Raw genomic sequence first — 24,942 nt, forward strand, 5'->3', positions numbered from 1 at the left:
GCTAGGATGTGGCTTGGTGGCAGAGCCCTGGGTTCAACCAAAGCTTATGTACATACACACACACACACACACAAACAACTGATATGGCTTTTCCCAAAAAATATTGTTAAATGGAGACAATAAGAGGTGACATTTTAAAAGCATGTATGTTTTGCTTTCATTCCAGAAATTCAGTTGATAAATATGCTAAATAAATAGATATATGTACACTTAGACCACATATATTTGTATGTGTGTGTGTGTGTGTGTGTGTGTGAGAGAGAGAGAGAGAGAGAGAGAGAGAGAAAGATTGATTGATTCAGTCGGGGGAATTCAATTCAACTGGCTTATAACTTCTAGTTATAATATTATTCCATGAGAATACTACACAAATAATCCTTCATTTTGAAGTAAGATTTCCAAATAATAGTATGATAATGTTGTGTTTTCGGCATACTAATGCTTTACTATTTTAAAAGATACAATAATTACAATAAAAAGATATGAACTTTGAAATTTTTAAATAAAACTTTAAAATAGTCTCTGTTTCTACATAGTCTCTGTTTTTAAATCAGGATAATCAACTAATTTTCAAACAAACATCAGAAAACAGCTAAATATTATGCTTTTGCATATGTTTGACTTAAAGGGAATTAAGGTTAGAAAAAAAATTAAATTAAGAACTTGAATATTATGTTTTTCTAAATAAGAAAAAAGGCATCTTCAAAATTTAATAGAAGGGCTGGGGTTGTGGCTCAGTGGTAAAGCGCTCCCCTAGCATGTGTGAGGCCCTGGGTTCAATCCTCAGCACCACATAAAAAAATAAATAAAGGTGTCTATCTATAGCTAAAAAATATTTTTTAAAAATTTAATAGTAAAATATCCAATCATTCCAGAGCTCCACATAGCAGAAGCATGAAAGTAGACCCCATGTGCACCCTGTTCTCCTCCTTGGCCTGCTCTTCTGAAGCTGAGGGAAGGGGTCAGTGGAGGCCAGGGCACCATGCTCCTCCTGACAACCTCCCACCTGCAGGCAGAGCAGAAGCTGCACTTACACGGCTGACAGGGAGCTGTCTTTCTTTGGCTTCTTCTTCTCTCTGGCGTCACTAAAGTCCAGTGCAGCCTTGTCCATGCCTAGTAACTCGCTGATCCTGTCTCGACCATAGAACTCGCCATATTTATCCATAACCTAGAGTCAGAGAAGAAGCACTTTATTGGCTAAAACAATTAAGTTATACCATTTGTGTATGTGTGTGCAAATATTTCATTATTTTTATAATTCCTCTGTATTTTCCATGTTTTGAAGACCACATAAATACCTAGTCTACAGCCCTCTCTCTGACCACTTCGCTAAAGGTGTAAGTAAACCTAGAGCATTGTAAGTAATAACTGAGGAACAAGAGGTCTCGTTCCAGAGAAGGAGGCTCACCAAAGGAAGATGGTGGACTAGAGAAAAAGGGTCAGCAGAACCTAATATAAGGAAAGCAATCTTCTCCAAATTCATACTTTGTGGCAGGAATTTGCCTCATTCCATGTGACTGTCACAATAAGTTTTATACTTTATAATATGAAAAAATGCTTATTTTCAGCATCCTATTTTGCAGATAAAGAAACTTTCTTACCAAACTTAACATAATGTGCCTGAGGCTGCTAATCTTAGCAAGGGATGGGGCCAGCAGAATCCAGACAGAGCCTTACTCCCAGCCAAAGGTCCTCTGCATGGACCCCTGATGCCACAAGAATGGACATCACAGTCTCCATTTCAGCCATTCCACTCTAACCAAAGTCCCTTTCCCACCTGTCCCCACTCAGTGTCCTGACGCAGTCATCCTTCAGTACCTTGCAGACCTGCAAGCTTGTCACTGTCCCTCTGCTCTCCTCTCCTGTGGAAATGCTCACCTAGGACAGATGCTGTGTGCATTTACCCAACATTCCCTCAGCTTCCTGGCCATGTCTCCTGCACCATCACTGCCTGGCTTTCCCATTCCTTGTTTTGAAATGTGCACTTGGACATGACTCACAGCTCACCCTGGAGCTCAGGACTCCCAGCTCTGTAATAGAGCACCCCAGCCTGAAGTTCATGTGCCATGCACAAGAGTCCCACACAACAGTGAAGAGGGAGGGAATGGGGAACATCATGAAAGAAAGGCAAGAGGAGACATTGTGGGAGCAAAGAGGCAAAGAGGAGCCAAGAAGCAGGGGAGGAGGCGCGCAGGAGAAGCAGGAGAAGTGAGAAGAGGGAAGGGACTGGGAACAAGGGGAACACTGACAAATTAGATCAGATGGAGAGAGAAATAGAAATGGAAAGAAAGGGTTGCAGAAATTTAAAAAATGGGCTTTTCTGAATGGGTACAATGAACTGAATGAATACATAAAAGAACAATGGGAGCTAAGAAGTCTAAGAATGTGTGCCATCTGGATAATTTAAAACAATTTAGTTTGCATTATCCTCACAGTGCTAAGAACTGGCCCATCGGATGGATGGAGGAACTCTAGATAGGGCAAAGGGGAGGGAGGGAAAGGGAGGAGGCAAGGGGCTAGGAATGATGGTGGAATAAGTTAGACATCATTACCCTAAGTACATGTATAAGATACGAATCGTGTGAAAATACTTTGTGTACAACCAGTGTCTTGAAAAATTGTACTCTGTATGAGAACTGCATTCTGTCATCATGTAAAATATAGAATAATTTTTTTAAAAAGTTCACAAGAGTGGGGGAAAAAAGTTCCTGGTCAATTTAGCTCTTCCAGACAATTTCAGAGAAAATTCTTACCAAATCTTGGTACTACTATGGACTTTACATGTTGATTCAGCTGAGCCTGGGGATGAGTGGATAAAGCAAAGTCTATTTATATTGGAGCTGCAGAGTCCATATTTCTCATGTGCTATTCTAAAAGTTCATATTCCATTCAAATGCCACTTTGGAATAACATTACCAGGCATATATAACTCACCTCAATATCTCATTCTAAATATAAACAACATCAAATTCAAATCTGAATTGCACTTAAAAAAAAAAGCAGAGAATGTATTCTTTCTAAAGAGTATTACCTTTCTTTTAACAAATTTATCCCAGTAGTTGTTGGGAAATGACCTAAAAAATGTAAAATCATAAAAGTTAAATACATTTTAAACAATAAATAATAGCATATCATTTGAAATGAACAATATGTAAACATAAATCTTACATATGAAAGTATAATGATCTAGGTTACCATCTTATTTTCTTTATCATCAGAATTGTCAATATTATTTTGAGTATTAATATATAAGCATATGTACAGACAAATCACATTAAAAAGATTATGGATTGGTATGTTAACAGAGGATAATATAGTCATATTTATTAATAAGTAATATATTTATCATTTGTTTATAACATATCGATACATTGACTATTGTAATTTTTCTTTAAAAAATCAAAGCATTTGGATCAAAGCAGTCATTGTTTCTTCTTATTAAGTAAAAAGGTATTTTTCCTACTAGTTACCCTCAAAGAAACATTAAACCCAGCACTCAACTCTGACTCTGGCACCGCACCTTGACTGACACAGAGTTTACTAAAAGGGACCAATGATCAGAGTCAGTATTAAGGGGCAGAATTGCTAAAGAAAACATTTAACATTCAGAGCAAGCACATAAAATGCACCAATAAATCATTCCCACTGGAAAATTCAGAACCTATTGCACATTGTAGCTCTGGAACAATAAGCAAATAGTCTTAATAAACAAGGTACTTCACTCTTAAGTATTAACTATTCAAAAAGTATTGTCACTAATACTTTTTTTGGTAGAAAATCACGTTGCAGTGGATATATACCTCAAGCAGCCACTAGTCATTTGGGTTTTGACTTCATAAGACTAAATAACCAATGAATAGAGAGGTCCTTGTTCCTCTGTCTCACATTTTACATCTTCTCATAACACAGAGCCGGGTTTAACCAAAGCTCCCTGATGGTACCAATGGAAAGTTTATAACTCAGATATACTAAAAGTGTGAAATTTAGTGTTTGTGCTTCAGTGAGACCCCTCTTTTCTTAATGCACAGTTTCTGCTTCTCTGCTTTTGGGTGAGATAGCTCTGCACTGCAGGTTATACCTGCCTACCACACTTCCCTGGATACCAGGTAATGGATGTGAAGTCCCATCAGTGCTGCAGAAATAGCCTCAGAGCTCTATCTGATAAAGGAACTGGAAACACAGAGGGCATCCATTGGGAGGCTGATGCACTTACTTTTGATTTTCTTGGCTGAATATATAACTACCATTCACTTATGCTATACTTTTAACAAATCTATATAAACTGCAGGAAAATGTTTTTATGTCTCAAATTTTCTGAGCACAGAGTTGTCTCTTAGAATTCTTTACTTACTGTGTGTTGATTACAAGTCTATCCCACTGGCCTTTAATATCATCTTCTGAAGGCTGCTCTGTAATATAAAGCCCATCAAATTCCAATTTCCGTGCTACTTCCTTTTCTCGTTTAAAAATAACCAATGGGACCTACAGAGGAAAAATAAACATGGTAAAATTAGCGTAGATTCACTGGCATCTCCTGTGGTCACTATCTTTGCAAAACAGCTTCTGGAAAGAAATATTTCCCTTGGACTTTCAGGAAGGTAAAAATGGAATAAAAATGAATCAGTTACTTTTAGGTACAAAGAAACATCTAGAAAGTTTTGGGAAAAACAAGACAGAATAGATATTTTAAAGACACATGTTTTTTAAGTACATAGGGATTCATAGATACTTGCACTGATGGCACCAGTCTAAAAACAAAAAGGTGACTAGGCAAAAATTTCATATATATATATATATATATATATATATATCGATGTGAATGAATGCAAAAGAATTAAACAACCATATTAATGTTCGTTTTATCTGATAAATCTCTTTCGTAATTCCACACTCAGCATGTCTACATGCTATCTAAAGATAAATTTTAATTTCAGCATCAGCTAAAAATCTTCTGTCTCCAGGATCTACTGATAGTCTCCTGTGGACAGACCTTATGCAGGCAAGATACAGTGGTAATGCAAATGTTCTGGAAGTACTCAAAGAATATGCAGCTCCATACAACAAGGGGGAAAAAGGAAAGACAATGTACTGAACAGATTCTCTGTACTCTCGTCTGTTATCCTGAGCCCTGGTTTTGCAAAAGTCTTCTGGAAGCAGCATAACCAGAGGCAAAGGACAGTGAAATAAAGGCACTGTAGTAACAAGGGTCTCGCCGAGAAAAGATGACCAGCTGTGCACAGGTAGCCCTGAACACTCAGAGACTGCCCTGAATTCTATTCACCACATCTCATTACTCCCTTGGCAAGGCTTTAGGGATAAAGCCATGTTATTTTCTAAGTGAAGTGACACAAACTGTAAAGCATTTCTGCCAAGGATAGCAAACAATATTTATCTAGTAACAGAACAATGAAAATGACTCATGGATGTTTGCAGGAGTCCTAATGAATTGGATCATCGCCATGAGACACAACGGGGGGGGGGGGGGGGGGGGCTTACTTGTATGGGCTCCTGTGGTAGGTAATACTATCCATCACATGAGTAATTCTCAACACGTAAAAGAAAGGTGCAAGAAGATATGCCCTTTCCAGACAGCATGCAACCAACGGCTGGTCAGTGCAGATACAGAAAGCCCGCAGGAGCATCCTAGCCTCAGAGATGGATTCCCTTGGCTTCACCTGGCCATGTCTACACAGTAGCCCAACTTTCTTCTTGGCCCCATCCTGTTTTGCCCTTGCCCACAGGTGAGGATGCCCAGCACATTCCCAAATGAACTTCGTAATCTCCATCTCAGAACTGGCTTCTGTAGAAGTCCAGTCTCCAACATGCACACGTAGACATGCACACACCTGGGCCTGTGCCTCACTGTGTTACCTTCAGGCAGTAGTATCCAATGATGCAGAAGAAAGAGATGACCGTGTGGAGGATGGCGAGGATGCGCAGCGTGGGCTCCATGTAGCCGCTGCTCTCCTCCAGCACATAGTGGACAGCAGTGATCCTGTGCGAGCTGCTGTCCAGGCTGGTGGTGACTTTGGCATTTTCAATGGAGCTTCGAGTGGGCAGCTCCTTCCCTTCAGCCACAGAGGAAGTGGAGACCTGATTCGAACCAAGTACATAGAGTGAGTCTGCTGCATACAAAGAGGCCTTGCCAGCCAGACCCAAGGCAGACAGCCTGGCTAGCAAACAGTGGACATAGAGTCACTGCACAGCGGAAAGACTAAAAGCAAAGGCTAACAGGAGAGCTTTCCAACACCAAAGGCAAGCAACAAATATGAAGTCCATTCTAACCCAACCAAGAGCTATAAGGTTCCAATGCATACAGGAAATAATTAGATGTCTGATTCCACAATGACCCAAAATAATTTGCTTTAACAAGCTCATGCCATAGCCAGCTGCAGTAATAAGTAGGTATTCACCCAAATGACCCTGGGACCCCCAGATATAAACATCCTGCTAAATCAAATGCTGTTCAGTTGAAGCCCACTGAGACGCTTCTCTCCTCCAAGGCACAAATCTATGCTGCCTTCCTGGACACAGCGATGGGCCTCAGTTCCCTTTCCTCTCTCATTTGGAACAGGATTAGGTATGCACACTAGTGGACCTGTGAAATCTGTACACTCCTTGGGTCTGTCTGTTCTCTCATATTGGTCATTAAAACCCCAAACATGCTTACCTTATAAAAGAGCAAGATGAAATTGATGGCAAACGCAACAAACAAGGCCAGCATTCTCATGTTGTAGAAGTTGCGTGCAAAATAGTTCTGAAGATGAAAAAAGTTATAAAACATCACTGAATTGAGAGACCTGTAATCTGCAGACCACTTAAATAATGTATTCGCTCTCATTTAATCCAAACCTGCAGACAATTTACAGAAAGCCTTCCTTCATTTGCCCTAGACCAACACTATGGGTCAAGCACCATTCTTGGTGCTGTAGAAACACACTGTAGGAGTATCTGTCACCATGGAGAGAATGAAGGAGCACAATGCCAAATAAGATAGTGTCAGGGAATGCTAAATGCTATGAGGAAAATATATCCAGTTAAGGGATTAGGGAAGGGATGGGATTTGGGACAGCTGGTCAGGAAGGGTTTATCTCAGGAGGCACCTGGAGCACAGCCCTGAATGTACGAGGAAGAATGGAGCAGCAAGGATGGCTGCGAATGAAGGCGGGTGGTGGTGGGTTTGGGGAACAGTGTGAAGGACACATGTGAGAACAGACAAGATGGAGGCAGAAGTACACAGGGTCAGGCCAGCAGGAGTCTGGGTAGTGAAGGCTACTGACACAAGTTTACAATGCAGTGGTTCATGACATCTGAACCAATCTATGACCCTGGGACCACAATTCCTGGATATGAAGCCTGTCCCTACCACTGGAATGTGGACCAATAACTTAAACCTTCCTGGGGCAATAATTTTCTCATCTGTGATGTAAGGATAATAGAAGAAGCTGCTTCATAAGTGTACTTTGAGGATCACAATTATAATATAAGACAGTTGTTGATTTTTTTTTTTGGTTTTTTTTTTTTTTGTTTATTTATTGGTACCAGGGATTGAACCCAGGGGTGCTTAACCACTGAGCCACACCTCCAGCCCTTTTTTATTATTTTTTAAATTTTGAGACAGGGTCTCGCTGAGTTGCTTAGGGCCTCCCTACCTTACTGAGACTGGTTTCAACTTGCAATCCTGCTTCAGTCTCCCTAGTTGCTGGGATTAAGGGGTGCACTACTATGTCCAGCTTAAATTCTATTATATACAATATATATAGTTATTAAAATGATAAGATTATTAGTAGTAGCCTTATTATTGTTCCTGAGTAATGTAATGTTACTATATTACAATGACTATTTTATTCCATATAGGATGAGAAGCTATGAGGGGCTTCAAGGAGGGCTTTGTGCAATCCTGTTGTGCTTAGAATCACTCCAGATGCTAAGGATGGTAGGTAGTAGGGGGCAGGGGTTGAAGCAAGGGGAGCAGTTAGGAAGTTCTCGCAGGACTGCAGAAGAAGTGATATTGATAAGGTGGCTTCACTTTGGTGGTGGCCATGGACATGGTAAGAACTGGGCAGGTTCTGGATGTATTTGGGAGGAAGATTGAGAATTACTGCTGGATTGTATTTGAGGTGAGAGAGACTTGAAGATGACAGCTTCTGAATTTGGGGGCCTGAGCAACTAAGAAAATGGTTGGTAAACCTTACTAAGTTGGAAAACAAACAATACAACCTACAAGATACGGGTTTAAGGGAATAGGTTATGTGGAAGTCAAGTATTTGTTTAATATTAAGTGGGAGCTATATGCAGTTATGCCAGGGACTTGAGCAGCATGAATCCAGATCAAAGTAATCACACCTCTCACAATCCCCTGTGTGCGTACTCCATCTCTGTTGGGGTCAGTTCCCCACAGAAACCCCGCTACTGCCACAGTGTAGTGGACCATGATTGGCCATCAAACTGGGCCAGGTGCACTGGTTCTCCTTGGAAGGTGGAACTAGGTCACAGAGATTGAGTTAGCTAATGCTGGCTATCTGAGCAGGATGGTCACAAAGACTCAGAAGATGGGGGACCTGTGGTGGCTTCGTGTGGCTGTGTTTAGTCTTATGCATGCAGACTGCTGAGCAAGAACATCAACTGAAAAGAGATCAGGAAAACAGAGAAGCTGTACAGAGACAAGAGAACACGTGACTCCTAAGACAGAAAGAGGGAAGGAACACCTCAACTGCCTGGTTTATTCAGTGCAGTTAAACATTGTCCTAGGCTCCCGTAGGATCCAGTAGAGCCCATTCCACCTCTAAACCATCTATAATAGAGCTACACCTGCTACGATAGCAACCACAATAGTGTATCAACTTAACAATTAATTATCCAGAGTTATCTAGAAAACATCTGTGTTCAAATGTACTTTGTAATAAACAGTATGGGGAAAGTATATGTTGGAGACCACTTCTTCAAAATGTGTATGTCCCTACATAAAGAACTGTCTTCTCCATTTTTATTTTATTTGTTGTATTCAAAGAATAATTTGGGGTTATCCTCAATGGAAAGCTCATTAATATTTTTATAATTAGATTTTTATTTTAAATAAAATTACAACTTTATAGAAATATGGACTAGTCCAGTTCTGGAACTTCACTTGGAATTACTTGTACCCTAGGAGGCCTTAATCAATGATAGGGCCTCAGAATCTATGTACTGGCTGCCCTCAAGTGAGCCTTGATGGGAAGACGCTGGGAGCACTGTGCTGTGGTCACCAAGCCAGAGCGTCTCTAGTGGTGTGAATATCTATGGGGGTTATTGGCTTAACAGGGAGCAGTGGACCAAAGGCATTCACTGTAAAAAATAAACACACTAAAGTGGTCACATAAAACATACAGTCAGTTATTCATGTGGATTCATGAATTTAACCAATCATTGTGATCACATAAAACATACAGTCAGTTATTCATGTGGATTCATGAATTTAACCAATCATGAACAAAAAATATTTATAAAAAAGTTGCCTCTATGTTAAACATGTATAGACATTTTCTAACCCTAACAATAGAGTATAAAACTTTCCCATAGGCTTTACAGTGTGTTAAGAATTATAAGTAGAGATGCTTGAAAGTGTACAGGAGAACGTTCACAGGCTATGAGCACATACTGCATCGTGTCACACAGGGGACTTCAGCAGCTGTAGGGCTGGGGGTCCTGCAAGCAAGCTCTGCAGATACTGGAGAGACTGTATTTTCAGGACTGAACGGTTATTCCCTGACAAACCCCCAAGGAAGGTCAGTGAACATTAACTGAGCCTGAACTAGTATGTTCTCATAATAAATCAGTAAAAATATCCATTCTTCACATCTTACTAGAAGCTTCTGTTGATAGGCTATGATCTTCTTCCAGAACGCTGACTCGGGAACTTCGGGCTCTCCATATCTGTGTGTGTGAAGCTGCCTGAGCTTCTGTTTGCCCTTTTCTTCTTTGGTTTTCTCCTCTTTCTCTCCATCTTCTCCCCTGTGAGAACAGGTGAGTGAAAGAAAAGCTATTCAGAAAATGACTAAACTGGTAGCCTAAAACAATATACAAGTGAGCAAATACTTAAGATCACAAGATCACTTTTGAAAACTAATTTCTCTTTCAATGAATGATAATATTTTGGGGTTTAGAGTCAGGCAGGATTTCCTGCTGATCACAGGCCCCCATACAAATAATTTGGTGAAGTTCAAATCTAGAGGACATTTTTTCAGGCTTAAAGGGTCTTCATATCCATATATAGCAGATTCCCATGGTGCAATAAAGACATTTAATTGAAAAACAGAGTGACAAATGAAAACTTTTTTGCTTTTACCTTCCAATGTAGCTTATTTTTAAATTATAATGTTCAACTTTTTTCATTCAGTCATTAAAAATTAAAATCAGAGGTCTGTGCATTTGGTTGTTCACATGTAGAAAGTATATCAATGTAGTGATATACTATTTTAATTTTATTTAACTAATTTTATTAAGTAAAATATATTAATTTTAATATAAATTATTCGTATACGATTACATTAATTTCAGACAATAATGGAATTAGAAGGACTGAAATTTTAGAAGGACTTAAACATTTTCTAGCTGCAATGATATAAATCCTTCCTGAAAGTGAATCACAGTACTTGATGCATGCACATGTGTGTAAGCTCTCTCTGATGCGCATGAGGCACGCCTAACAGCAGCTTAACATTAGGTAAAGGGCTGCCATGGAAATGCCTGCCATACAATTACACAGGCCCACGTTTCACTCTGGCAGTCAGTTAGGGGGCCATCTGTCCAGCCGATACAACAGTGTCATATCCACAACAATGAAGAGTGCTGACTACGGAGAATACACAATAAGTAAGGGTCCAGAGAAAGTAATGAGAGAAAGGAGAAAAATAAGATGCTAATGTGAGAACAGTAGCAATATAGGTGTCTAAAAACTGTAATTCTTTCCCACGTTTTTCAAATTGTGCACAGGAGATGACAGGAAGTTGGGGACAGCTGGAGAATTCGACTGCTGACACACAGCCAGTGTTAAGAGGAGGCTGTGCACCACCACTGCTGCATCCAGCTGTTTGTTTCCTGGTGCTGAATTCATAGGTGTGCTCTCAGTGCCAGGTGTTGCTGAAAATGCAGGTTCCAAGGCTCCACACCAGCCCTGGGAGTCAGTCTCTGGGGTGAGGCCCAGGAACCCGTGTTCTTAACAAATTCCTCAGGATGCGTCTCATGCTATGGCCCTGGGACTATCTGCTGAGGATTACCCTCCATAGGATTCAATGAAACCTATCTGGAATGTTCATTTCCTCCCTTCTCTAAAAGAACAGAAAGACATGTGTGGGCTTAAAGACTGAAATTCATCAACCAGTCACCGTGGAAGTGTTCACGGACTCTCTAGAGCCTAGTGCTGAGAGAGAATCACATAAATGGCATCCTCTTGGAGCAAAGGAAGACGAGTGGCAATCCTGCTGGGCTCTACCCCCATGTCTGCAAAGGACCCAAGTCCTCACAGTCACAGCCTCACGGCTGAGACAGCAGATTTGGTCACACAGCTCCTTTGCAGGGTCAGATTTTCCATGACAGTTCCCATACAGGGAGGATGAGAAAGAGACTTTCTGAAACAAAGGAACACACAGGGACTATACATACTCGGCCTTTTCAGGTTCAGATTTGGTCTCTTCCTTCTCTTCCTTTTCTTCTTCTTTTGCCTTCTGTTCCTAGAATAAGAACAGAAAAAGAAAAGCAGGATTGAACATCACCTGTGAGTACAGTTTTGGGGCTAGGGGTCAGGTGACCACATCTAAACGATAACCAACATAGAACACCCTCTTCCTTACACTGAGATAACAGGGCCACGCATGCCTTGCGTTCTGGTGGTTTACACACTTCTCCCTCTGCACACAGTATGAACTTTCTGGGCTTCCTTCTACTCCCTTTTCTCATTTCAGAAATATTCTCCCTCTCTTTCTGTGTGTGTGTGTGTGTGTGTTGAACCCAAAGGTACGTTATCACTGAGCCACATCCCCAGCCCTTTTTATGTTTTTGAGACAGGGTCTAACTAGGTTGTTTAGGGCCTTGCTAAGTTGCTAAGAATGGCCTGAACTTGAGTTCCTCCTGCCTCAGCCTCCCCAGCCACTAGGATTACCGGCATGTGCCACTGCACCCAGCTAGAAATATTCTTCTTTACCTCATCCACCTACTCAAATCTTACTCATCCTTCAAGACCAATTTAATCCCCATCTCTTTTTCTGTGGAGGCAGGAGGGTATCAGGGATTGAACTCAGGGCACTTGACCACTGAGCCACATCCCCCAGCCCTATTTTGTAATTTATTTAGAGACAGGGCCTCACTGAGTTGCTTAGCACACCTCACCATTGCTGAGGCTGACTTTGAACTTGGAATCCTCCTGTCATAGCCTCCCTAGCTGCTGGGATTATATGCACGCGCCACTGTGCCCATCAATCCCCACCTCTTAATTCTCACCAAACTACATTAAGCCACTCTGGTGTGTGTGCATTGTTTAAGATATGCAACCCATACAGCCCCCTGACTACCCTATTTAACAGTCAGTACTTTCTAGTTAGTTCCATCTCTGTTAAGGCACTGCTGAAGGCCATTTGAAAGCAACACTCACCTATGACCCCCCCCCCCATGTTGTCAGACTCAGTGCTGTTGAAGTCCTGGACAGACGGGGGCTTAATGGACTAATGTCACAAGGGTCCACATTCAACCTTAATGGTTAAAGGGGATTAAATAATTTTTAAGGAATCTTAAAAGGGCTAGCTCTGCTACCAAAATGCCATTTCTTCCTGGGAGATTCAAGTCAGGTATTCAACATTGCTCTGTCTCCTGCAGGAGGGTATAAGGGTCACTTGATGTACCCACCTGTGGCCAGATAAAGAGTGGCCAGAACACAGAGATAAAGTACCTGAAACTTCTCTTGCACCTCAGGGAGGGGGACGGGGCTGCTCATCAGGTCCCCGAGGCCGGCATTGGGGTTGTGGGGAATGAGCTTGTACTGCCCTCCTTCTCGCTTCAGATCCAGGCCAAAGATGTCTGAGAGAAGGTCGCTTTCTTCCGTCAGCTCCTTCAGATCCGTCAGATCCTCAGAGGGCAGGGCGGCTTCCAGGGGCTTCCTCTCCCCTTCCTCTCCGTCTCCTCGCACCTCATCCTGAGTGGGGTCCGGCATGTTGGCCAGAAGCTCCGCGACTTTGATTTTTTTGGCCCCTTCCACGAGGCTTCCTCCGAGCAGCAGGCTGCAGACGATACGGAAGAAGCCTCTGCAGACGCTGGCCACGAAGTGCAGCAGTGTCAGGAAGACGCTGCAGTAGGAGGAGAAGAAGGCGGTGACCATGTCCCTCACCGTCATCTTCTTCACCTTCTTCATCTGCTTCTTGAGGCTCTTGAGACTGAGCATGCGCATCAGGCTCAGCACATTGTACCTGAGCGCAAACAGGGCCGACCTGACCGTCAGGATGGAGAAGAAGCCCATGCGGGGGCCCTGCTCCTCTGGCCTGTCCTTCTCGCTGTCCTCCTTATTGGCTGAGCGCTCGTTCAGGTCCGACTCGGAGATCTGGGCTGCCAGCTGCATCTCAAAGATGGTGTCCTCGCAGAAGTTGACGAACAGTTCCATCTTCTCCTTTTCCCCTCCCTCGTTGACCACGTCGAATATGAACTGCCTCTTGGACTCCTTGACCTGCGGCTTCTCCCACTGGGTGCGGCTCGACTCGCTGATCTCGAAGTACACCCTCTCGATGCGCTTGGCACTGCCCATGATCTCAATGCGGCCCAGGAAGGGCTGGAAGTAGTTGAGCACGCTTTCTGCCAGCTCCAGGAAGGTCTGCAGCCGCGTGTCGTTGGGCATGTGCTCAGAGAGGTTGGTCAGGAGGACGGCGACATTGAAGCCAATGTCCTTGGCCGGTTCGTGGAACCGTTTGACAAACTCCTCATAATCCAGCGTTTCGTTTTCATCGGTCTCTGCACAGGACAGAAGAAACTCGGTTTCCGACTGGGTGTAGTGCTTGTGGCTCTCCATGGCTTTGTGGAAGTCCCTTTTGGAAATGACACCTTTGCCATCGGGGTCGTACTCCTTAAATGTGTCCGAGGATGTCAAGTCCTTCAGTTTGAGGAACATGTCGAAAAACTTGAGAATCATCTCCACGTTGTTGGAAGATTCCACCAGCATGTCGACCATCTGCTTGCCAATGGTTCCGTTCACCACATTACCTGGTGGGAAATCAATTGTGTTTGCAAAATGGACATTCTTGACAAAACACACACCCGCAGAGAGAACCGCGACATAGTTATAACACCTGGAGGGAGTGTGTCTCTGTTCATCTCCCAGTAGATGAGTCTCAGTAAATGATCGAAAATTATTTTTGCACACACATAAAACCACATTCACAAAGTAATTAGGGTAACATTTAAATAGTTTAATAACAGTTAATTTTTGCCTCAAATTAATAAAATAAACAGTGTCAGATTTTTAAAAATGAACCAAATAGCCCCAAACTGAAACCTAGTCTTGTATTAATAATGAAAATGAACATTGACTCAGTCCTTTAGAGTTGAAAATCACTATCAAAGACAATGCCTGATTGGATGCTCTTCTGTCAGGCAGGCACTTTTTACTAATCCTGATTCTACAAATGAGGTTAACTGAGATTTAGCAAGGACAAATTAATGTGCCCTTCATGACATGACCATCCAGACTTAGTGTCAGGACTTTGGATCCTCTGATGGCAAATTCTATGCCCTTTGATTCCCAATGGTAGTACCTTCCTCCCACTCTTCAATGATCCAGAGTGCTTATAGTTAGAAAAGGGCAGGTTACTGATAACCTTTAAAAAATTAGATATTATTCTGCATTATAGAATCACAGTCTGCTTTTATCCCTTGGACAGAATGTGTTATGTGTCATATGACAAAGCACAAGTGGTAGAAAACGTGCCTGGGGAGAGGTCTATGTTGTCTATCTGTGCAGCCGTGAACAAGGGATGGCTGAGACCTGGAGCCACAGTGATGGAACAGATCCAGGCTCCACAAGTCCAGAGGATTAGCCTCTTGGCACCTCTGTGTCCTCCTTGGCAAAGCCTGGGTAACAATACTATCAAACTCATAGGCCTGTTGTTAGGATTAGGTAAGCACCAAGCCAGTATTGGCACATTACGAGAGATGAGTTTGAAGTTATTGCTGCTGCTTCACTTATTAGTATTTAAACCAAAATTTAGATTGAGGTCATGAATAGAGCCTGTGTTTGGAGAGTTAAAAACTGCTCCTGCTACTGCCAATTGTGGGGTTTTAAGAAACGCTGCATCTTTGAACTCCTAGCACAGGCTGAACAACTTCCTTAGCTAACCAAAGTGGAGCTGTTCCATGCCTGGCAGGCAGAGAGATGGAGACACACAGAGAATGCATAGGAAAGCATTAAGGATGGACGAGAGGTAACACAACACCAAACATTTTTTAGTTGCTTTGGTTGTGTTTAAATGATTTCACATAAGTCTCATATCAGACTATTATTATCTCTGTTTTATGGAGGAGGACACTGAAAAATGGAAACCTAACTAGTCCAAGGGTTCCACTGTCAGGGAGCAAAAACTCAGAATTTGACCCAGGCTGCAGGTTTGGAGCCCAAGCTCTTCACCATCATGCCTGACACAGAAAGGTAATGCAAGAGCAAAGAAAAATAAGTTGGTAAGAGGTAGGAGGGCAAATGACAGCTGCAAGGCTCTGTGGGGATGATGAGACAGGACGGGGTCTCCCTATAACATCTTGTCCTCACCCCTCGCCAAGACTTCAGGAACCCACAGCAGGGATATGCTATCATGTCAAAGTAGAGATTTACACAGCTGGAGTTCATGCCAATGTCCACAATCCCCAATTTTATTATAAAATAACTGACAAACAAAACATTCTTCCTTATGCACTGTTAGAGGGTTTGCTCTGTGGGATATCACTGAAGACATGCAGACTGACATACACAGATTTTCCTTTTTATAAAAAAAGTAACTTGTTCTCAAGAATCATAAAGCCAACAACAAAACCAAGCTCTCCATCACACCTGAGTGTTATTTTATTCTTCAATGCATGCCAACTCCATAAGTGAGCATATATTGATCCTTAAAGAATAAAGGAAACTTCAAAGTGAAAATAAAAACTACCTTCCAACATGGACAGCAACATGACCACCATATCCTTCTGAAGATCCATTAATTCCTTTAGTAGCTCAATTTGACTGGAATCCTGAAAACATCAACATATTGCTTTTGAGATAACAGGAGAAAAGTCTGCAACAAGAACAGCATACTTATTCTCACAAAAAGGATATGGCTTGCAGATAGCAGACACCTCAGAGCATCGCAGAACTAAGGGAAGGACAGATGTAAGTATTCAGCTTATTACAAAGAGATTTGCTTCAGAATTCAAGAGCATTTACTGTTGATTCTAACTCATGCACAGCAAAGTATATGTAAGGACTGTGAATGTGTCAAAGCAGCACAGGGACACCGGAACTGCAGTGCAGCTCCAATGCCAGTGAGACAGGTGCTTCTGTACATTTGACAACTTTTTCACTAGAGAGAATGTATCATTTTCTTTTAATTTCTCAAAGTTATATATTAACATAAAATTTATTTATTCTATAAAATAGGTATATCAGTGGCATATGAGATAATCTTATCTTACATAAATCTAATCAAAACTGTCCACTGGTATTACCAACACTCACATTGCAAATACTGACATGTACCCTACTAAACAATGTCATGAAGGTTTCCAATATTTCTCTGGTTGAATTTTTCTGGGTTTTTGTGTTTGATTATTTGTTTTGATTATGTACCACAAAAAAAATTCTTTTACATGAACATGTTGTATCTAAATATCACTATGCTGAGATCCAGTGCCTGCAAGTACAGATCACATAATGAGCTCACACCTCATCCATTTTATTTAAGCTATTCTTTTCCATTTTCCTTTTTTAAAAATTTGTATAAGGTGTCACTTAATTCCCTGGATTTTGCTGCGTATGAAGGTAAATTACTGTCCTGCATGAAGCATGAGACTCTTTACAGTAGCTACCACAACACTGCCTGTGCAAGCCATCAAACCATGAAAATAAACCAAATGAGAGTTCCCTAGTGTGCAAATTTGGTTCACGTCAGTTTCCTATACTTAGTAAATGTCATTAGTAATTAAAGGAAACATGAGATTTCCATATTTGGCCTACATTAGCAATATCCACATACTGTCATTCTCTCCTTGACTAAATCCTAGCTAGGCTTTTGAGTTCTCTTCCTGATTGGCCTCAGGTGATCTACATGGACAAGCAGACTCCTAACAGCTCATGGCTATGTCCCTAACATGACTCTGATCCCACTCAGAATGCCTACTAGGGAAAATGCAAAGCTGTCCAAAAATGCACTGTTCCAGAGACCACCTGAGGATGGGGCCTCTGTCTCCAAGCCTCCAGCAGAAGACAGATGCCAACTTAGATAACAGCTGGCAGGCATGGCTGGGCTCATCACATCATACTGACCAGCCTCCCCTGAGCCTCCACGCAGCCTCATCCCTGTTCTCTCATTCTCCCTCTACATACCATTCATCTAGCTCCACACAAGCTGAAGATGAGTTCAGTCCACACCATGTGCTTCCCTGTAGTGACACTTACTACTGACTAAGGTCATTCCTGGCCACTTCAGTGTCCAGCTTTGCTTACCTGTGATGGTATGCCCCTGTGTACAGGCCAGTGGGCGGGTGGGAAGCCTCAGATGGGAGGGAACTAGCCACACCCATGAGGAGTGAGTGACACTTTGGGCACTGGAATGGCAATGTTCTGACTCTCACTCTAGTATTCTTCTTTCTACCTGACCACCTGGCAAATACACCTGACAGATACACCAGAGCTTGGGATACGTCATTAAAATTCACAGTATTGAAGGATGCATTTACTCAAGACTGACATTAAGAGCTTTTCTGTTCATGCATCCTTTGGTCTCCAAGGGAACAGACTTGGAAATGAGAAAACAAGAAGCTGATGGCACTCCCAAATTAACACAAAAACATGGCGGCAAGCCTGTTTATTCTTTATTTACTTATCATTTAAGCCATTGTTTTGACTATCAGAAAGCTAAATTTCCTGGAAATGGGTGAATGTTATCTTAGCTTATGTAGGACCTATAAAAATTGCTTCCCTTTTAACAAGAGATTTACAACAGGCTACAGATCCTTTTGTAGTTGCCTATGGAGGGAGGAAGATTCCAACAAGTAAACACCAGGGAGCTTGTCTATGAAGACACTGAAGGGCACAGTGTTCATGGAATCTGCTGTTATATTTCTCCATTACATTCAATTCTTTAATAATCTTTGTTCCCAAATATGCATAAAGGAATTTTTTAAAAATCTTTTGATATGGAATAAAAGGTATATAAAGAAGTGATATTTACACACCTGAAACCTTAAACAAGTGAAATAGATAACATTCAACATAAGAAAGCATGCTTCATTCGCTGCCGATCACAGTGTCACAGTTTGTCAGGTGAGAAGACCCTTTACCTGAGACAGCTTCATCTGCATGTGGGCAAACACGTGCAGGAAACCCACCACTGCGTCCCACAGCCTGCTGTGTGCCAGGCTCTGCTGGTTCCCGGTGCAAGGGCCCTGGAGCAAACATACAGAGATCATTCCTGGCAGCATATTTGCCAAATTCAACTTGAAAATAATAGGGAGAAAATTAACTCAAGGTTTACGAATCTTGTTGTTAGCATATAATCTAAAAAGTTCACAAACACAAAATGAAAGAGAGATAAAGAAGATATTGGTGCCATGAGAGATAAGCATGTTCTTCTTTGAAATGTTCAATAAATCTAAAAAAAAAAAAGTTTCTCAAGGATTTATGTGTCTTATTTCTCTATGAATAAAGAGACACTGCCAAAACAAATTGGCAAATCATTTCATTTTTTTCCTAGCTTTGATCTCTTTAGATAAAGAGGGTAAGAAGTAGGTGATTGGGTTGTTGGGTCAAATCAATTGGTGGTCACTACCTTGTGTGAAAAGAATATGAGAATGCAATCAGGATGAGGTGATTATTTCCTCTTCCTAAGCAGTAACCTGGATAAAGCCTTCACCCAGAGGAAAAATGTCCTCTTCAGAGTTTTCCTAGTTGTTCAGCTGTTTCAAAATGGTGCAACCACTGAGATTTTTAAAATATAAATACTTGGTCATTAATTTCATAAATCTCAAATCCGAGGCAATTGGAATCTGCTGTAACTTGGGAGGCCACTTGGCTGAGGGATCTGGTGCCAGGGGTTCCTACAAAAGCTAACCCGGCCCCAACTCAGTGTCCACTTAGGCTAAACAGCCAGAAACTCCAACTAAACTCCAACTAGGGACTTTGCGCTTCAACCAATTACATTTTTTTAATTAATTTTGTTTCACTTGCTTTTAAGCACCTCTGGCCTCTGGGTGGAGCTGAGCCACCTGCAGTCAGGAATAGCCAAATGCTCAGATAAACTCAATGAACTTTAATATGCCTCTGCTTATACCTTCCAACAAACCTAGCTCTGCTCTCTGAGCTGACACTTCTGAAGTGATCTTTCTTCAGCAATGGAGAATGTGTGTGTGGCTAGCAAAATGTTTTGATGCAGACCATTTTCAGTTTTACCTCCTAAGGAAAAATTCTACAATAGTTTAGGTTTTGAACACATCCACAGCAACCATGCAAATAGATAACAGGGATTTTTTTTCAAAGAAAAAAGGCATAGCTCTTAGCCTCTAATTCATTCTTTCCTTTACACAAAGGACTCATAGTGAGTTTAAATTTGAAAACACATCAAAATATTCCATATTTTACTGCACAAACGAGCGGGAAGATCTGACTGCACTAAAAATACTGAGGAGATGTTAGAGTGGAGCTCGGTCACATCAGCTGTGTGGAAGCCCCGACTCTGGGGAGGAGGAGAGGAGCCTCTGTGTTGCAGGAGCAAGACGCCAGGCTCAGCTCCCACAGAGGGGGATGCACATAGATCTTGCCACCCTAAGGCATTGTAGGTCAAAGCTGACAAGGGGGACACCTGGGAGATTGCACCCATGCACAGCACTCCCTTCAACCCCCGCTGTGGTGGATGCGAAGGCACAAGCTAAAGTGCCAGGTCCCTGAGCTGAAAGGGAGCTACCTATCTGACCTTCAGAGAAATCACCAAAGGCAATAGCCAGACTTCCCAGATATGCCAGCTGCCATGGGCAGGCTGAGGACACATCGCTGCCTGGATCCTCACACAGAAAAGCAACTGGAAGTAACCTGAGGCTCTCAGTCACTTTCCTAGTGTGCAGTCTCCCAGGCCTGCCTCATAAGGAAAGTGACTTCTCATTGTTTCTACTTTCTTGATCTCTTCTCTCTTAAAAACAACCTCTTCCACTTGGTTCATTAGAACATTTATTCTTTTATGGAAAGGAGGATTGCCCAATTCTAAAATTAAAAATAAAATCAATTGAGATTTAAACTAAATGGTTGTAAGTTTGGTCCTTTGACGCCTTTAAACCTGAGACAAAGGGAGAAGACTAACTAGGACTTGCTCAACCTCCATCCAGTGGCTTCTTAGCACCAATAACCAATGTGAAAGGGACGCTGGCCTCTGAGGTATTCGGCCTCTGTGGCACACAGACTTTTGCTCTGTGCTGGAAGACAGAGCAGTCTCACTTTCAGAGGGACCTGAGGCAGAGACAGATAAAGCTTCCTCCTTAATTATCCCTGGTCTCACTCTAGGAACCGTGAAATATGATGTCCTTTTAGTCAAATGATTCTTTTTCTTCTTCTCTTTTATTACAACCGAGGTTGCAATTTTATAAATAATTACTTTACAGAAATGTTTTTCTATCTTCTGCTTATGTTCGATAGTCAGCAAAAATTGGAATAAAAAAGCAAGGTACAATCCTGTAGTCTAAAAGGCACTCCAAAATAAGCACAAAGCTAATGATGAGCTTGTTTCCATATATTAATATTTATAAGGAAAAAGGACACTAAGGCTAGGGTCTCCTAAATGTATCTCACTAAGCAAGATGTAGGAAACTGGACTGGATCCTGGAATAGAAAAACAGCATTGACAGAAAGATGTAAAATCAAAATAAAGTATATATTTTAGTTAATAAGACTGTGCCAATATTAATTTCTTGGTGTTGACAAATGTTCTACATTTGTGTGAAATACCAACATTAGAAAAGCTGGGGGAATCATATACAGAAACCCTCCTCAGGACTCTCTCTATAACTTTTCTGAAAACATAAAATTATTGCAAAATTAACATGTATTTATTAAAATACATATTTCATGAATGGTTAAGTTACAGGAATGGGTTGCACATGCAGGCATAACAAGAGAAGCTAAAATGAACAGAACAGTCCAGGAGCCTTTACCTGATGCCCCTGGACCGGCGTTTAGAAACGTGTTCCACAGCAACACCTAGCAAGGAGCTTTGTGCACATCGAGAACTCCACTGGTCCTGCTAGTTTCAGTATGTTCACAGTTTCCTGTGTTTTAGGACAAGACATGCCCACTCTGGGCTCTTTTTGGAACGCAGAAGCCATTCTACTGACAATTTATACAAAATTCACTTGCTTGCTGATGTAATTGGCCAAATATATTTAATGAGGACATGATTGTTGTCCTCATCTTTCCAGACACAGAGGAAAACCAAGGCAATTGGGGAAGGCAGGAAAATGAGGAAACAGGAATATGAACACACTGAGACCATATTGAACTTGAACTTGACTTTCATTTGATTTGACCATGAAGAGGAGGGTCAGGGTGAGTCACCCCACTCCACAGTTCCTGCCTTCCAGTGGCCCCAAGACATGCTGTTTCACTAAACTTCTCTTCCCCTCACAAGATCATGCCTGGTCTAAGAGTGAACTATAAGTTTCTCCTTCCTGTTTTATCTTAGCACAGGTGCATGGAATATGGGGATTGCTCACTCAAGGTAATACTGGCCCCTGAGACAGAAGATAGGATAGTGGCTGCTGAGGCTGCTAAGAAATAGCAAAGTGGTCACAAAGAAATTGGAATTATATAAAATTGTTTTTAAAACTCTAAGCTTAAGACTAGTGATTTCATCTAGGGAGAATATAAAATAAACAAATGTAAGATAACATAATTCTCTTTGGTATTTGGATTTTATCTATAATAAACACACATATGATTTTTTAAATGTTCTTCTCATTTTTTCTTAGTGTTGATGAAATATCTTCCTCACTGTTACTGGAAATACTACAAAACATGGCTTAATTATCCTCTAATCCCTCCTTTTCTTCCTCTTTCCTTTCTTAAGACTACTGAATGCTTAATACATTGAGATACAACAGAATGAATGGGTCAGGCCTCTAATAAGTTAATGACATCTCCATCTGCGAAATGGTAAAGCAACTTCGTTATGTATAGATACACACTTCAACCTAATATTTCAGTTGTGGTCATTGTTAAAGAGACAAGGGGTCAATAGGAGATGTGGAGAACACTTTGGGCAGACTGCATTTTTCTATCGAATTCAATGTAATCGGTTGACTTTTTATTTTTCTTTCTTGAAATAACAGAAATGATTAAACATTTACCTGGATATATTCTGTAAGAGTATTAAACACTTGTTTTGCGACTTGAATAGCTTTGGAGAAGTTCCGTTGTCCTTGTTCGTCAATAACATCTTTCCCAGAGTAATACCAATAGAAATCACTAATTGATTCCTGGGAAACAGAAATGACATCACTAAGGTAGATTGTAAAGTCATCACAAACCTACCTGTCCAGTCCTATTATTTGAAAATAATAGGTAAGATAGCAAATAACAATATCTGTGAATTAAATACTATTAATCAATTATTTTCTTAAACATACCATACATGTGGAAACCACTTCCCCTGATATAAATAACATTGCAGAGAAGACAGAAGCAGAAAATTTAGCTTTAAAATTCTGTCTCTGATGAACCTAAACTTCACAAATGTAAGGATACCTTAAAACTAATGCATATTTACCCACTGAGCAAAGTTACATGTTTACAATTTGAGCTCAAAAATTAGACACATCATGGAACAATATTTTGGGGGTTACAGACTTCTGCCCTCCCTTGTCTTCTCCTACAGGCCAGGGACATGTTAGCAGAAAGAACACCAGGATGTCCCTGATCTCCAAGCTGCCCCTGGGGAACCAGCTGGGCAAAAACACCAACAACCATGAACAAGCTCCAATAAGACCCATCTTTCCAAACAGGAGTTTTCCACATTGACATGTTAAAGAGATTTCAGTTGGCTAAATACATGTAAAAAATAAATAAATAAAAGAATTCATTTGACCATATGAACTACACTTGAGTTTTGAGACATGGTTTTAAAAATCATAATATGTTTTCAGCAACTGTATTTGCTTCAAATGGACTTTTTCCCCTCTGTTAAGATTTAAATTAAAAAAAAATGTGCTTTTAGCCAGGCACAGTAGCACATGCCTATGATCCAGTGACTCAGGAGGCTGAGGCAGGAGGATCATAAATTCAAAGCCATCTTCAGCAACTTAGTAAGGCACTTAGCAACTCAGCAAGACCCTGTCTCTAAATAAAATACAAAAAAGGGCTGGGGATGTGGGTCAGTGGTTAGTGCCCCTGGATTCAATCCCAGGTATAAAAAAAAAAGTTAAGGAGAAAACCTCAAAGTTTCAATTTCCTGCCTTTAAAATACTGTGTCTGTTTCTCATAAGTAAAATGAGGGGAAAGAAAGTTCTACAGGGCTGTTATTGTTTAAGATGCCCAAGTGTCAAAATGATTCTATCAGAGATATTTTAAGGTAATAAGGTGCTAAGCTCAATTTTAAAACTAACACAAATAGCAGGACAGCAGAAAGGAATCAACCTCAGGCTACCAAAGTCAAGTTCAGGGTAGCAGGTGGAAAGACCTTCCTATTTGTAAGAATGTTTCAATATTCTTCCCCAAATTATCTATCAAAGAAGGAGTATAGAAGTGCTTTGAAAAATGAAATAAATTTAAAATACTATCAACCTAAAAAAGGCTGTGGGGGCCAGGGGGAGAAGTTTGTATATTGAAAGAAACGAAGAACAAAGTAGCAGCCAGGATCAGAGAGAAATACACCAGAGAGAGCTTTACCCTAAGAACTGAAGAAAAGACTGTGATCACAGGCAACATATCTCAATGAACAGGTAGAATCACAAACCCAAGCAAATGAAGACATGTGAGTTTAACAAGGCCAGCACTTTGCTTCACCTGGCCAGCCCTGTAGGCCACATACCTGAACCCTCAGCAGGTAGTCCACAGTAGAGATGATGATGTTGACAGTTGTATTGTTGCCAGTCTGAGTTCTCAGATAATTTTGAAAATCTACAGAAGATTGAAAATGCTATTAAAGTTCAGTCAAAACAAGTTGTTATTCCAGTAACTACCAAAGTAAATGTTGTCTACAGTAAGATCACTGGGGCTAAAAATAGCCTTTTATCTAATAGTTTTAATATTAAATTACTTAAATTTCTCAAAAAACATGTATGATCATCCCCAAAATGCATCCTCACAGAACAACAATATTCAATTCTCGTCTAAGATGTTGGTCACACCGGTTCTTTATCCTAGTTCTAAAGCCCTGGACAAGACTGAAAAGGGATTCCCATATTTAAGGATAAAAGGACAAAGCTATTTATTCAGTAATTATATATGCAAAGTGCTAGGGAAACAAAGCTAAAACTAAAATGTAATTCCTGCCATCATGGACCCACGGAACTGGAGAAGAGCCAGATATTAAACAGTGAACAGAAATTAACTAGGTAAGTCATTTAATGAACTCCCAAGGTAAAGTGCTGCAAAAGAAATAAACTTCTAAGTTCCTCTGAAGGTACCCATCTAAATTCTTTTTCACCCATCACCTGTCTTCTCTAACATAAGAATGATTGACAGTGATCCAGAGAAACAGC

At 41.0% G+C, this 24,942-nt stretch overlaps 1 protein-coding gene across 5 annotated transcripts in view; it reads right to left on the reverse strand.

The window, feature by feature from the left end:
* Ryr2 (ryanodine receptor 2) overlaps positions 1–24,942 on the reverse strand; it is a 596,528-nt gene that overhangs the window by 21,380 nt on the left and 550,206 nt on the right. For all 5 annotated transcript variants that reach the window (XM_058575026.1, XM_058575025.1, XM_058575027.1 and 2 more), the window contains 12 exons: positions 24,270–24,358; positions 22,591–22,719; positions 18,544–18,648; positions 16,155–16,236; positions 12,920–14,217; positions 11,641–11,708; positions 9,843–9,990; positions 6,671–6,757; positions 5,872–6,093; positions 4,352–4,482; positions 3,032–3,074; positions 1,035–1,168 (listed from right to left, as the gene is read on the reverse strand). In XM_058575026.1, coding sequence (XP_058431009.1) covers positions 1,035–1,168; positions 3,032–3,074; positions 4,352–4,482; positions 5,872–6,093; positions 6,671–6,757; positions 9,843–9,990; positions 11,641–11,708; positions 12,920–14,217; positions 16,155–16,236; positions 18,544–18,648; positions 22,591–22,719; positions 24,270–24,358 — 2,536 coding nt within the window. The remainder of the gene's footprint in view (positions 1–1,034; positions 1,169–3,031; positions 3,075–4,351; positions 4,483–5,871; positions 6,094–6,670; positions 6,758–9,842; positions 9,991–11,640; positions 11,709–12,919; positions 14,218–16,154; positions 16,237–18,543; positions 18,649–22,590; positions 22,720–24,269; positions 24,359–24,942) is intronic.

The sequence above is a fragment of the Marmota monax genome, unplaced genomic scaffold, assembly GCF_021218885.2.
Source record: "Marmota monax isolate L192 unplaced genomic scaffold, Marmota_monax_Labrador192_F-V1.1 WCK01_AAM20220418_F8-fsc00071, whole genome shotgun sequence".
Taxonomy (NCBI): Eukaryota; Metazoa; Chordata; class Mammalia; order Rodentia; family Sciuridae; genus Marmota; species Marmota monax.